Consider the following 14,169-nt stretch of genomic DNA (forward strand, 5'->3'; position numbering starts at 1 on the left):
ATTGTCAAGTTGATAGTATGTTGCCTATAACAGTCCTTTTCATTAATTTAAACAAAATGGAATTCTATTAGAAGTGATTAAAAAAAGACAGCAGTTTTCCAAGAACAGCACTACAAAATTAGAAGGATGGGGGAACTTTAAATCTGAGAAAGGTTTCTTTCCTGTACAGCAAGTGTGTTGAGATATAGGTATTTATGTATGTATTCATCTTTAAACACAGGATACAGTGCTTTTAAGCATGTCTGTTAATGTAGTTGTCATTAATGCAGAATTCACTGTAAACCTGCTTTCCCTTTTATGTTTGTCTCTGAGCGTGCTCTGTCTGGTGTCATGTCTGTGGCTTTGCATTTCCTCATTGACTTGTGTTTATGCTTGAAGTCTGCACACATTCTCTTCTTATTTTTGTATCTTAAATCAGTTTGGCCAACTGTGGAACTTCAGCATAAAAGTCAGGGGGGGAACGTTGTGTATTTAGTAATGCAACAGTTGTCTTAAAAATGAAATTAGTGTTTATAGTTGGAGCAGTTTTGGCAGCTGTTAGGGATAGACCTCTTTCTAAATACCCTCCTGTGTTGCCATGTGTCAACATCACCAACGCACTCTCCCCCTGCCATTCAAGAGGTTAGCTGGTCCTCGCCTTTTTTACCTCCATAATTTTCATACAAAGCAGTTTAAATTTTTATCTAGGAGGCACGGTAATTCTGGACAATTATTGAAGTATCCTCTTTGTCCATAGTCTACACAAGTCGTGTTATAGTATTTAACTTGTATTTTACAGGAAGTTTTTATGCAGGCTTTCTTCTCACTTTCTGATGCTGTGGAGAGGATAAGTTTCCATTTTAAAGATAGGGAGACCTCAGTTGTATTGTTTGTTTGACTGTGAGAAGCAATAAGAACTGTAAGTTCTTAAGACCAGTGCCTTAAGTCATTTGGATTGTTAAAAGAGAAATTGAGAAAGCATGCTGAATGCGTTTAAACACTGGGAAGCAGAATAAGGTTAAGACTCCAGATGTTAGTTTGTTCCTGGTATGTTAGCTCTAATTTGAGGGAAATCCTTCGTAAGCATTGAAAATAATTTGTTCTTAAAGAGCATTAACATAAACTGACTCTGGTTTACAAGGCAAGATGTATCATGAGGAACTGAGTGCTCTCCTTTACCTGTGGGATTGACTTTGTAGTGTCCAAGCGCTGGATTTCTTGCATCCAAGTGATGAATATTTATTCAGACTCTTAAAAATCTTGTTTAATAACTAGCGAAAGTAAACATTTATGGAACCTATGTAACATTCTTAAGGATGTTTTGCATTTAGAGGAAAGAAGTCCTTGGCAATTAAACCTGTAGTATTCTTTTCACTAGTCATAAGAGTGCTGTAAATGATACCTTCAAAACAACTTTCATCTCAAATTGTCATTTAATATTTTGGCAGGTATTAGTCACCTGTGCTATAAGGTATAATTACCAGATACATTTATGGATGGAAAAACAAGTAGGAAGATGGTCCGCTGATTTAGTATACTGTTAATCTTTGCTTGCTTAATGTTTTAAACCTCCATTGTTATTTCACTCATTTGCTGAGCATCTATGTTTCTGACAAATGTCATCGCTAGGAGGATATACTCGCATCCTGTTAATCAGTATAAGGTATAATCTTAAGATATATGAATGGTTGATTGTACGCCGCAGTAGGAAGTCAGATCGAAGATGATATTTGCCACTTTCCATTCTGTAGTCTGATTCATTCTGCGGAAAGTACAAAAATAGTCTCCCCTACACATTGAGATTTGTTAACGCGGGGTATGGATACACTTTCCTCCACCCACCTTATTGAGAATAAGGTATATGTAGCAGAATCCAGAAACAACCCTGGGATCCCAGTAGTGGTTTCTGACGAGTATCCGTTGCCTTCATTTTCCTTAAATGGTGCGTGTTACAGATGCTAGAGGACTGTTGGGGTTGTTTTGATACTTAGTGCACAGATACCTCAAACTACTGCTTGTATCATAATAAGAAGTAGGGACAAAAGTGAAGATAAATGTTTTGTAGAATTGCAGTTCTCAAAATTCACATGCATAGGATGAAGAGAGTGGGTCTCTACTAAATGCTCTGTGAAAACTCTTGGCTAACGAATTAATGACCAGAGGTGTTCAAGAGGAAATTCCTCTTAGGAGTAACTCCAGTAATTAAGCATGTTCCTAGGGTACATCAGGATGAACATTAATTTGTGAAAGCACCCGGGTTGCTAGAATGCATAGCTCTCATAGAAATCTCATCTTGGTGTAATGCTTGCTTATCCTTTTCCAGAAGAGAAGTTCAGTGACATACCAATTTTCCCAGGCAAGAAGTAAAATAAAGTACAGATTAAAGAGCAGAACATGAAAGACATCTGAACCTGTGACTCGTAATTACTGGTTATGTATAAATGTTGCCTCTCAAATATGTTTAGTGTTGTAAGTATAGGAGGTAATTATAGGGCTTAAAAGCTGTTTTTGAAGAGACTCTCGGCTATCTCATCCCATAGCAGTAGATGACTAAAGATGCTAATTGGGTCTCTGGATACAGTGTAATACTTATTTAGTGGCAGAGTTCATTTCACTGAGCTATCTCACTTTCAGGAAATTTCTTTGTTTCTCTTCAGAGTTTGAATGATTTACTGAGGACTTAATTTTAAACTTAGTGTCAAAGGTGTAGGGTTTTTTACTGATTTAAAATGGTACACATATGGTAGCCACATCCTTGCCTTCTTTCATATTAGTATGTTATAGAAGTATGTTTTAGCCTGGCAAGCAGGAGTTGTAACAGCATCCTTTTGACAAATGAAAACTAACTGTCTCTTTGAGGGTAAATTGTCCAACAATGTTTGACTCCTATACAACAGAGAACTTACATATGCAGTACAAAATGGTTTACCTTCAAGCTGTAATATTTGTGCAGCCATGCTTGCACTTGGTCTAGGTACAGAAGGGCTTCACTGATGGCGGACTGAGAGGTGGTGTTAACGCTGCGTAATTGTCAGAAAATGAACTGCCCTTCAAAAAGAAGGAATGCTGGATAGAGTGAATAGATGGGGGCTTGATGAACCGTTTGCCTCAAACTTCTGGAACTCGGATCTAAGAGCTTCACCACCTGTTGTTTGAGTATCTTCCATCTATGAGATCATAATATTCCAGAGAATTTACAACCTTTGTTATTAATAAACACTTGTGCATCCTCCTAACATTGTTAACAACTGTAATGTCTGTATGAACTCTTCATTTTTTATTTTTTTTTTTTCCACAGGCTAAGCTTCCTGATCTGCAGCCATTTCCTTCCCCAGATGGTGACACAGTGACACAGCATGAAGAACTTGTGTGGATGCCAGGAGTCAATGATTGTGACTTGCTTATGTACCTTAGGGCAGCAAGGTAATTTCAGCCAAGATGCTACCAATGTCTTTAGAATGCTGTAGTGGAAATGTGGAGTGCCATGTATGCGCAGTTGGCTACGGTCACTCCTTTTTATTCTGTTTTGGTGTAGCATGCGTGTCAACCGGATAACCTGAAATGTTTAGTTCTTGACAAGAATGCTCTGATTTGATGTTGGGCTAACACAGAGTCTTTCCATTGGCTGAGGCTTTTGGATTTAAAATGCACAGCCAGCAGCCTGTGCTAGCACGATAGAAAGAGCGTTGGATGTGTACCATGTGACAAGGGAAGTAACTGCTCTGAGTGGAATAGCCATGATAGCACAGGATTTCTTCAGAGACTAAATGTTTTTTGAATGAGCTCCAGTTTGCATTTCAGTTTCATACAGATCTCTGGTATGCCTGGTAGATGAATCAGATGCACTGGTGGGCCTCATAATAATTCAGAGTGTGAGTAAATCACTTATAGTTTGCAAGAATTCAGAGATGTGGGGAATCTGCAGTTTAGGTTAGTTTTCTAACCTGATGAAACTAAGATGACAACAGGTTTGCTGTCTCTGGTGAGACTCTGTCCTCATATATGGAGGTGATATCTTCCATAATCCTGATCGGGCTTTGGTACTACTGCAGTGCAGATTTTTTAAATTGATGAAATCCAATTAGATTGGATTTAAATTTTGAATTAATTATTCTATATGCTGAGGTGACTCAGGTTTGCATAACAAATAGCAGTGTTTGTGGTGCCTTATTTTACTTGTTTCCACAGTATCGCAAGGCCCTGAAATTTGTAATTTAAGGTGTAAATATACTATTTGTGTATTGCATGATGTGTGCATCAAACAGTAGCTGAAGAACTTAAACTTTTTTCCCCTCAAACTATAAAGGAGCATGGCAGCTTTTGCAGGCATGTGTGATGGAGGATCCACAGAAGATGGTTGTGTTGCAGCTTCCCGTGATGACACTACACTTAATGCACTCAATACAGTAAGTATATAGAACTACTGTAGGGAAGAACAGTCTTTCCATTTATTTCTGGACTACTTAAAGCATATAGTGCATAAAATATTTAGCAGGTAAAATAGAATTTGGGATCACAATATAAGTATGATAGTAGCCTAGGATATCAAAACTTCCTTTCAAACACCAGCTAGTTTTCAAAAATGTAACCTACAAAACTTCACTGAAACTTTTGGGTGCTGCCTTTAAGATGACAGCTAGTGAATGTTCTGTATGGGAGGCTGCCTAGGTCAAATACACCAGCTGGAATTGTTACTTATTCAGCTGCCACCTGACCTGGCTATTGGTCCTTTTATTCAGTCCAGCTAGCTTCTAGCTGTAGGAAAACAACAGTTATTTCCTAGAAGGAAAATTCATTCATAACACCATGAGATGTACAGTGTCACGTATGTGGTAATGACTGCCTGGAATTTGTCCCACTCACGATCCAGTCTTTGTTATCATTTATATTTGGATGCATGTATGTCCAATCGCCTCTTGCATAAACATAATGTGTGTAAATAAAGCATTACTGAGTAGTTACATAGATGTGAGTATTGAGATGCTAGCACAGTTTCAGTGCAGCCACAACTATTAACTGTTTCGGGGCCAGTGGGAGGCACTAACATCAGTATATCATGATACATGAAATCTTTTTTTTAAGATCAAGCTGAAAAAACTTGTCTGTCGTACCATATGTTTTGTTAACTTAGTGAAATCTATAGTTGTTTGTTTCCCCAGTGCCCTATCTGTGGCTTTTGGAGAACTGTGGTGGTAATGACTCTAAGATGACCCTTGTGTGTCTTCATTGTTTCCTTCCTGAAATATAATAAAAGCAATTATGTGTAACTGGTCATGTGTTATTCTGAAGAAACACATAGACAGATCTGCTGACTCTAAACAATTTTCATTCTTCCTCTTTTTTTATGTCGCCTTTTATCCATAAAATATATCTTGGATATCTGAACAGTTGAGTTCTGTCCTGTCATTTTCATGGTTATTGGCTACGTTCTCATCACAAGCGCTTGTGAAAGCTGTGGAAAGGATAGGATGTACTCTTTGCTGAATGAGTTTCTAGCTAAATCTGTAAGATGTTTTAGGGGCAATCACAACAGAAATGTACAGACCCCATGGACAGCTGGTAGGACTGGAAGCTGGGAGCAACCTCAGTTCAGCATGGTTTTTGTGAAACTGCCAAGGGAGGATGCAGTGTGTAGCTTCAGATTTCATTTTTAAAGATCTCTTTTCCTAAAAGTAGTTTTAAGCATATTCTGCCTCAGTGTCCAGCACTGTGTAACTATCTACAGTGACTCATACGTTCTTTGTTCACAATGCTTGAGGCTCAAGTAATTTGTTTTCATTGAGTAGAAATAAAACTAGCGATACCAACAAAAAACAACTTAGTATGTTGTACTCCTGCAAGTTGGCTAATGTTAAGTATCACCTAATGACAACAATATTATGTCTGCCTCTGCTTGCTGTATTTTAATTATTTACAGTTGCATGATTTTTAACCATTTATTTATAAAATTCCTAAAAGCTTGTAGATGGTTGCGATACACATCAGAAACTGAGTGATAATCACTGCAACAGAGAACAGATGATCTGTTTGTTTAGAGGACGTATCCTAAGTGTATCGTTGCTTGGTTGTTTTATTAGTGAGTGGAACTGACTATCAAATTAATCACATTAAATATGTTTAACTGATTCTTTACTGTCAGTAAAGCATCTCATTACATGAAGCTTTTAAATACTTCAGAATGTTTAAAAAGAAGCTCAATCTGTATAAATTGTGGAAATGGTTTGTAACTGGTCAAGTCCATGATAAGGTATATGTGACCTGATGTCTACACTGAAGTTAAAATGCCTGTGTTCTTAACATGAAGAATGTTCCTTATGTAACATTAGCTTACCAAAACCACTTACATTGGTTTTTTTATTTCTGCTTCTATTTGATTATGTGTGTTTCATAGAGTGCATCAATTTTTGATCTGTTTCCTGCAACAGGCAGGAGTAAAATAGGATTAAAATCTAAAATGTGCCCCAGTAATACTTACTAAATAAACCGCAACAGAACTCTCGTTCTTATTCTGCAAAATTGTTTAAATATAGTCCATACACTCACATGTGTAACCAGCTGAAATCCAAGATCAAATTCTGTACTCAAATTAAATGCTTCCTTGTTCTCACTTTTGCATCTGCAAAGTCAAGTGTTATTTCTCAGCGCTTCACAGTGCGCTTCAGAACTGAGGTGAATATGTAAATCTTAGTCCTTTGGTTGCTTTCCTAAAGATAGCCGTTGTGTTCAAGATTTTTATACTGTTTGATAAGAATTGCAGTTAAGTCTGTATTGCACATCGACTTCAGTTTCTTACTTGTTTTACATTTTATTTCCTTCCTTTCTCTTGGGACGGGTGCCATCTGATTCTGGTGGCTTACCACTCCAGAGTTTTCTACATTGTTCTCTAAGATCCTTCTTGGAGCCTCAAATCTGTTAAGGCCAATAATTATCAAAGGGCTTTTGAAATTGGAATTTCTTTCCCCTTGTCATCTACAATAAGACTAATGCAGAAAATTCATTTACCTTCACTGCTTTGCTATCTACTTTAATTACCCCCTTTAATCACTTGGGACTCTAAGGAGCCTGTAGTTGCACTTGTAGTCTTCTTGCTTCTGAGACTTCGATTAGTCCCAAAATACTGTGTTTCTGTTCTTCGGATGCTTTTCTCTTTGTATTTCTAGTGCACATCTATTTTAGAAAATCGCTGCTGATTCATTTTCTGAATGGGGGAGGGTTTCACACTTCTGAAATAAAAGCACTATACAAACTCTGAATTTATCGTCTTAAGAATCTTGTTTGTCTGTGTGTGATATTTTTGACTGCTGTTGTTGTGACTTCCCCTTCCCCTTAATATGACATCGTAATGTATAGCAGTAAGACTCACCCTGTGGTGTTCTTGTAATCGTCTTGTTAACTTCAGCTTTGCTGAAGTTTCTCTTTTGTAGGTGTTGTGGTGCAGGTCCTCTGTTCTTCTCTAGGCTAGTTTTCAACGCTATATTGACACGGTATAGTGCCCATTAAATAGTCTGCCTGAACATGGGCTGTTGTATTTCCAAGAAAATACAATCTGCGAGGTTTGACCATAGTGACTCTTCAAAGGTCCTTAGGCTTCTGTGATGTTTGATTTATTCATGCTTCAAAAATCTACTCTGTGTACTAATACTGTTCATTGCAATTTTTAGAAACCAGTGAAAATACTTTCCTTGTTCACTTTGCGTTTTTCTAGAAAAGTGTTTTGTTATGAATAATAGTTCTGTCAGGTGGGATATCTTAAGAAACTTTGACTTACTTCCGAGATCCTACTTTTTTGACTAACTTAAAACAGTTTAGGTAGGTAATTTGTTGTCCTGACAAAATGGTGCCTTTACTATCTTTGTTTCCCATCTATTTAAATCATATCAGATTTATCTGATAAATTATTTTTGAGAATCTTACCCTGCATTAAGTTGTGTTTTTGTTTAGAAATTATCATACGCAACCGAGAAGATTAATGTAAAAAAAAAAAGATATGGTATGATTTCTTATTATGGAAATCCAATAAACTTCAGAGCAGCACTTCATATAAATCAGTCTTGACAAGCTCCTTTTGCTAGTGTTTTATTTATGTAATAACAGATGCTGTAGCCCCCAGAATGATTTATTGTTAATTATACCAGATAGAAATGAAGATCATGGAAAGCACAGTGCAACATATATATCAGCTCATTGAAATGATTATTCACTTAATGTTCCAGGTAAATTTAAACTCCTGTTCCTTTGTTTGGCTATTGGGATTTGGGCCACATTTGTCATTGTAACCCTTAGGAAGGAAATAAAGTTTTCATTTGGAGTTCGTTGCCCTCCTGATGAGTGCTGGCTGTCGTACTGAGAGGTATGGAGGAGGACATATTAGTTCCTGAAATTCTTTCACCGTGATATTTTTAGATGAGAGGGTCTTTTTCGTTACACCACCATAGAACAGTTAGCTGAATTTGGCTGACTTTCTAAAGCTAGCTGGTTTTTGTGCTTTGTTTAAATATTCATGAACAAAAGTCGTTTGCATTAGACATTAAAATATTAGCCATGTAAAACGAAAACATGAATATTCAGTACATTTTTATTTTTCCAGGTTCATAATTGAACCATAATCCGTGAAGCCATTTTTATTCGTGAAATGGTAAATGATAGAAACGTTTTAATTTTTTTATAGCTACCCAGTTCCTCCTGTCTTGTGATCTAGAGAACCACATTGCTTTGAGGCAAAACTCTTCCTTACGAGTGGAATGGAAATGCTAATTTGAGTTACTCCCAAACCTTGTTTTGGGTCACTGTGGACAACATTATTGCATTTTGAGAGCCAGCATGGTTGATGTGAAAGTTTGATAATTAATACTCGGTAGTAATGCGCTTTGCCTTTTTAGCACTTTTGGGCTTTGAGTGTGGATATGCATCACTTTTTAATAATTAGAATACCATCAAAAAGCCCCTCAAAACACTATATTTACAAGATACCTGTGGAGAGCCTTAGGAAGAAGATAATGCAGGAGAGCCAGGACTGTCCTGGTTTCAGCTGGGAAAGAGTTAATTTTCTTCCTTGTAGCTGGTATAGAGCTATGTTTTGGATTTAGTATGAGAAGAATGTTGATAACACACTGATGTTTTCAGTTGTTGCTAAGTAGTGCTTAGACTAAGTCAAGGATTTTTCAGCTTTTCATGCCCAGCCAGCAAGGAGGCTGGAGGGGCACAAGAAGCTGGGAGGGGACACAGCCAGGGCAGCTGACCCAAACTGGCCAAAGGGATATTCCATACCATGGGACATCATGCCCAGTATATAAACTGGGGGGATTTGGCCTTGGGGGGATTGCAGCTTGGGAACGAACCGGGCATTGGTTGGTGAGTGGTGAGCAATTGCATTGTGCATCGCTTGTTTTGTATATTCCGATTCTTTTATCATTATTATTGTCACTTCATTATTATTATAATAGTCTTCCTTTCTGTTCTATTAAACTGTTCTTTTCTCAACCCACAAGTTTTACTTTTTTCCCCCTATTCTCTCCCCCATCCCACTGGGAGCAGGGGAAGTGACTGAGTGGCTGCGTGGTGCTTAGTTGCTGGCTGGGGTTAAACCACGACAAGGACTTAATCAGCCAGTTGTGGGTAGGGGTTTTTTGGTTTGGTGGGGTTGTTTTGTTGCGTTTGGTTTGGTTTTTTGTTTGGTGGTTGGTTTTTTGGTTGTTTTGTTTTGGTTTGGTTTTTTTTTTTTTTTTTTTCCCAAGCTAATTGAGATTTGGAAATGAATCGAAAAACCTTAGAATTCATTCCCTTTACATGTCAGGCTAGTTTGAATAACTACCTTATTTTGTTTAGCATTCTTTATTTGCAAGTGCAAGCATCTGACACACTGTTTTGTTCTCTTCTGTAGAAGAAAGAAAAGTCTTGTGGAAGTATTTGTAAAAAATGGCCAGTTGTGGGGCCAGTTTGTTTTACTTGTGGATAAATTTCTTCTCTAACACATGCAACTGGTGGGTAGCCTGAGCCATCTGTAATATTTATGTGGAGCATGGGGAGAAGGAGTTCCAGTTTTCAAATGAAAATAAAGACAACCCTGCACTCAAGTTCTGTGGCAGGATCAAATTCAAGCATGTTCAGACAAGTAGTTGAAACTGTATTTTTATTTGTTTCTTTGTCTGTCCTTGTTCTCCTGAGTTCTTGTAGAGACTCCAATTTTGGCGTTAAATTTAGCAAAACTCCTTTTATACAAAATTCAATACTTGAGTGTTCCTTCGTTGTGCAACTGAGAACTTCTCGGAGGTATGATCCTAGGGCTTGTTGCAGAGAACATCCTTCTTGTCCACGTCATATTTTAACGCTAACATACAGTGTCAAACATTTAAGCACATTACTGGACTGTGGCTTGCAGTGTGAGACAACTCAGGTTAAGTTTTCTCCATGCGGTTCAGTACTGCCATACGAAAAAAGTTATAGAAAGTAGTTTAAATGTTCTTAAAAGCAGAAATGACATTGAGTTTTGCCTTTATTAGCTCTCAGATCAGGAAGCATTAAACATCAGATTAACAAAGAATACCAGAAAACTTAAGGACATCATCTTAAGAGCTGAGTTTTTAAATTATACTTCAGCCCTGGGAAGGTTCATTTCAATGGCATATGGATCACTGGAGTAATTTTTGTCTGGCTCTTTAGGAATTGAAAGGAGGTTTTGCCTTCAAATATAATAGGATGAGCCCTTCTCTTAATATCCAGAGCCATGTAAATCACTTTGCAATTTAAATTCAGAAGTGGTAACTGTACTGTCAGTCTAATTTTCTCCGGGTTAATTTACAGTAATACATCAGTAGCAGTCCCCTTTTGTTGCATATGTTAGCAATGCTGTAAACTCTTACATGATAGAGAGCTTATAGGCAAGTCAGTTAAAGATCAATCACTTTGAAACCTGGTTTTGTACATGTGAAAAAATAACATGCAAACTTAGCGAGCAGTAAGTCTCCAGCTCCATTGTGTGGGGTTTTTTGAGATGGAAAACAATTTTTTACGTGTACTTGTATCACAGTGGTAGTTCTTCTAAACATGATACTCAGAAGCACTGTATGGAAGCTTGTTACGTAGCTTGCTACATATGCACAATAGCCAAAGTTTTATTAGTATGTCTCCATATGAATAAGTGTTCTTGCTTTCAGAGGTGTTTTCCTCACTGTTTTTATTCCTTTTCGTATCCCACCCTCACAACTTTGTCTACTGTGAGAATTGTATAGGAGGATTTTGGCATGATTGTTGCAGACTTATTAAGGATCTGTGAATGTGTTGTGTAAATACAGAGAAGTGTTTTGTGGCTTTTTGACAGTGTTCTGGTTGTGAAAACTTTAATGTGACCTCCAAAGTGGTACTTCTGTGGTTTTGTTTATTTTTCAAAACAAAGAACATACCACTTCTGGGATACTCTTAACACCGTTTCACACATGCAATGTGTAGGACAGCTATTGAATAGTTGAATCAGCACAACTGAGGAGGTAGGAACATCTCAAATCATTCTTCTAGTGAGAAAATTTGTGGTGGCTTGCCCTTACTTAAAACTTAAGAATGTCCTTCTCAAAGTTAATGGGCCAGGAGAAAGACCTTTTTCTTTTAAAACCCCACATTTCTGGTAGGCTGGTGATAATTGCAGTTGTATTGGATGCCTTCGCACTCTGAATGTGCTTTCATTCATAACACAAGAAATAGAGCGAAGTGAAACAGTGAGCTGGTATCGCCTACTGTGAGCCTTAGTATCGTGTTCATTTTGGGCAGAAGCCTATGTCTGTTTCTACACCTAGCTGGTTGTGGCACAAGCAAAAACTCTGCATTCATCTCTATTGCTTAGAGTTGTTCACTTTCTCTAGAGAAAGGAGAGCTGTTGCCTCTGTATCGTGAAAAGAAAGTGTGAGAGTTACTGGAGTCCCAGAATACTGTATTAGGAAGCATTGCAGAAGCTGATTAGGGCTGAGCTGTATGTAAGGAGGAGGAGGAGGAGGAGCAAGGGGTTCCTTCCCCTGTTGTGATTTTGCTTTGCACCATCGGGGTAATGTTAGAACTTCACTGAAGTCATGGCTTCATCTTCACCAGAAGAGCAGGCAAAAACTTTTGAGGATATTAGTCATTGTATCTAGAATTTAGGTATGCAAAGGCTGAAAGAATTGATTTTAAAATGTCTTAATGCGATGAGGGCCTATTACGAGATTTGTAGCTGACAAGCCCTGCAGATTAGAACTATCAAAAGAAATATTTAATACTACAACAGTGATTTCGAAGAGCAGAAATGGCTGACAAATAGGTTTGGAAAAAAATATGCTCAGGAAGTTCATCCTGCTCTGTGGTAGAAAGCTGATGCCCTAGATCTGACAATCCAGGGAAAGATGATAACGTGCTGAATATTGAGCATAAACATAGTTGCTGCTGCTGGCAAGTACTGTGGACTAAGAGTTGGGGTAAATCTTGGTGTAGTTTCTTCCCCTCCCTTCCTCCTATTTCTTTGTCTCCAGAGCTCTGATGAGTATCAGATCTGTTTTAAGGTCCTTTTGTGCTCCATACCAATACAAAGCCAGAAACTCATGACCTCTCTTATACTTTGCTGCTTTTGACCTATGCCTGCTGTTCAGAGTTTCTACAGTTCTTTTCTCAGAGAATCCAGGTCGAGAAGGAGTTAAATTACTACTTTGCTCTCATTTTAAAAAGTTCCAGACTAATAATTCTGTTCTTGGTGTCCTGCCTTACCCATTGTTCTGGTTTAAGAGTAAGTGTGAGCATCAGTTATAGAAAACGGCAGACCCTAGAAAAGAAACTGGAAATGGTAGTGTGCAAACTCAGTGTGTAAGAGTGAATCTCAGAGTTTTTGGTCATTTTGAAGTGCGTGTTATTTTTGCTGGGGAAATGAGACTGCCAGCAACTCTGTCCTCATATGGTAAGAGAATACGACCACTTAAGCTTGCATACTACTACGTGGAAGAAAGACAAACCAATCATATGCTAATATTGTATGAATCTCTCTTTACTAATAGCATTGTTCTGACTACTCATAACACACTATTACATGGGAACATGTCATTATGAGTGACGAACATGACAGTGTAATATCGGTTTAAGGAAATTCATTTCTAAGTAAGATGTCACCCAGACAAATTACTCCCTGTTTTAACTTGCCCTTAGACCAGATTTTCTTGTTCATTAACTACAGACAAGGTTGAAAGCATAAAAAATTATTTAAATATATGTTAGCATTTCTTATTATTACTAGTTTTCCTTTTGGATGAGTCTTAATTAACAGCTACTCTCATGGTTCAAATGAGGTAGCATAGCACTTCAGGGGCCATCACTCTCTGCCTGGGCATGTTGGAAAATGAAGCCACTTCTAGTGCATAAGACAGTTTTGCCACTTTGAATTTTCATTCATCCTTATTCTTGCTCTTAGGGGAAAAGCTTCAGCACTTTATTTGTAAGATGAGTCAGGAAATCTTTCTAGAGAAACTGTTGAAATGGGCAGATAAAAAGGGCTCAAAATGACTGCCATGGTTACTTGTAAAATTTTCGGGGGAATATGTAAATTTTTTTTTTTTTAAGTTTTTTTCTAAATGCTGTTGCAAGTTTAGCAGGTATTCAGCAAGTTCTTGCCCTGGACACAGGTGGAGCACTAGCCATGCCTGTTGTGTTGACCCACAAAAAGAGCTGGCACAGTTAGCTCCCTCTACTGTTCTGTATTTTGCAACTGTATTTTGAGCTGTTCGTCAGAGCCCTGGCAGTACCAGTGTGTGAAAAGTGGATGTAACACAAGCATCTGGCTTTTTAATCTCCATCATTAGCATCTTAGATTACTTTGTAGCAATTAGGGTTATTTAGAAGCTTAAAATAGATTAGAACTGGGGGGAAGAGATGGAAGTTGCTTTTTTTTTTTTTCCCCCAAAGCAGTGGGGACTGATATCTATATTTTCAAGCTGTCGGATACTATAAATCAGATATTTAAAAAAACAGAACTAGTAGTAATTTTCTCTTGAAGTTGCTTACTGATTTCTCTTACCTTCTGGTTTTTGTTAGTTTCAAATTCTGTTGGAGGCCAAGCTGTGTCAACTAGTTACAAATCCAAACTTCCCAGTTAGCTGTGACAGCATGTTGGCAAAACAAGATTGTAGGGCAGAGTCTTTTTGTTGGATAGTTTAGGTTCTTGACTGGTTCAAGGTTCCATTGTCC

At 37.8% G+C, this 14,169-nt stretch overlaps 1 protein-coding gene across 1 annotated transcript in view; it reads left to right on the forward strand.

The window, feature by feature from the left end:
* The window catches only part of RERE (arginine-glutamic acid dipeptide (RE) repeats), a 176,495-nt gene that overhangs the window by 77,185 nt on the left and 85,141 nt on the right, over positions 1-14,169 (forward strand). The window contains exons 7-8 of the mRNA XM_010577532.1: positions 3,278-3,402; positions 4,286-4,385. Of these exons, the coding sequence (XP_010575834.1) occupies positions 3,278-3,402; positions 4,286-4,385 (225 nt within the window). The remainder of the gene's footprint in view (positions 1-3,277; positions 3,403-4,285; positions 4,386-14,169) is intronic.

The sequence above is a fragment of the Haliaeetus leucocephalus genome, unplaced genomic scaffold, assembly GCF_000737465.1.
Source record: "Haliaeetus leucocephalus isolate CR32 unplaced genomic scaffold, Haliaeetus_leucocephalus-4.0 Scaffold556, whole genome shotgun sequence".
NCBI lineage: Eukaryota > Metazoa > Chordata > Aves > Accipitriformes > Accipitridae > Haliaeetus > Haliaeetus leucocephalus.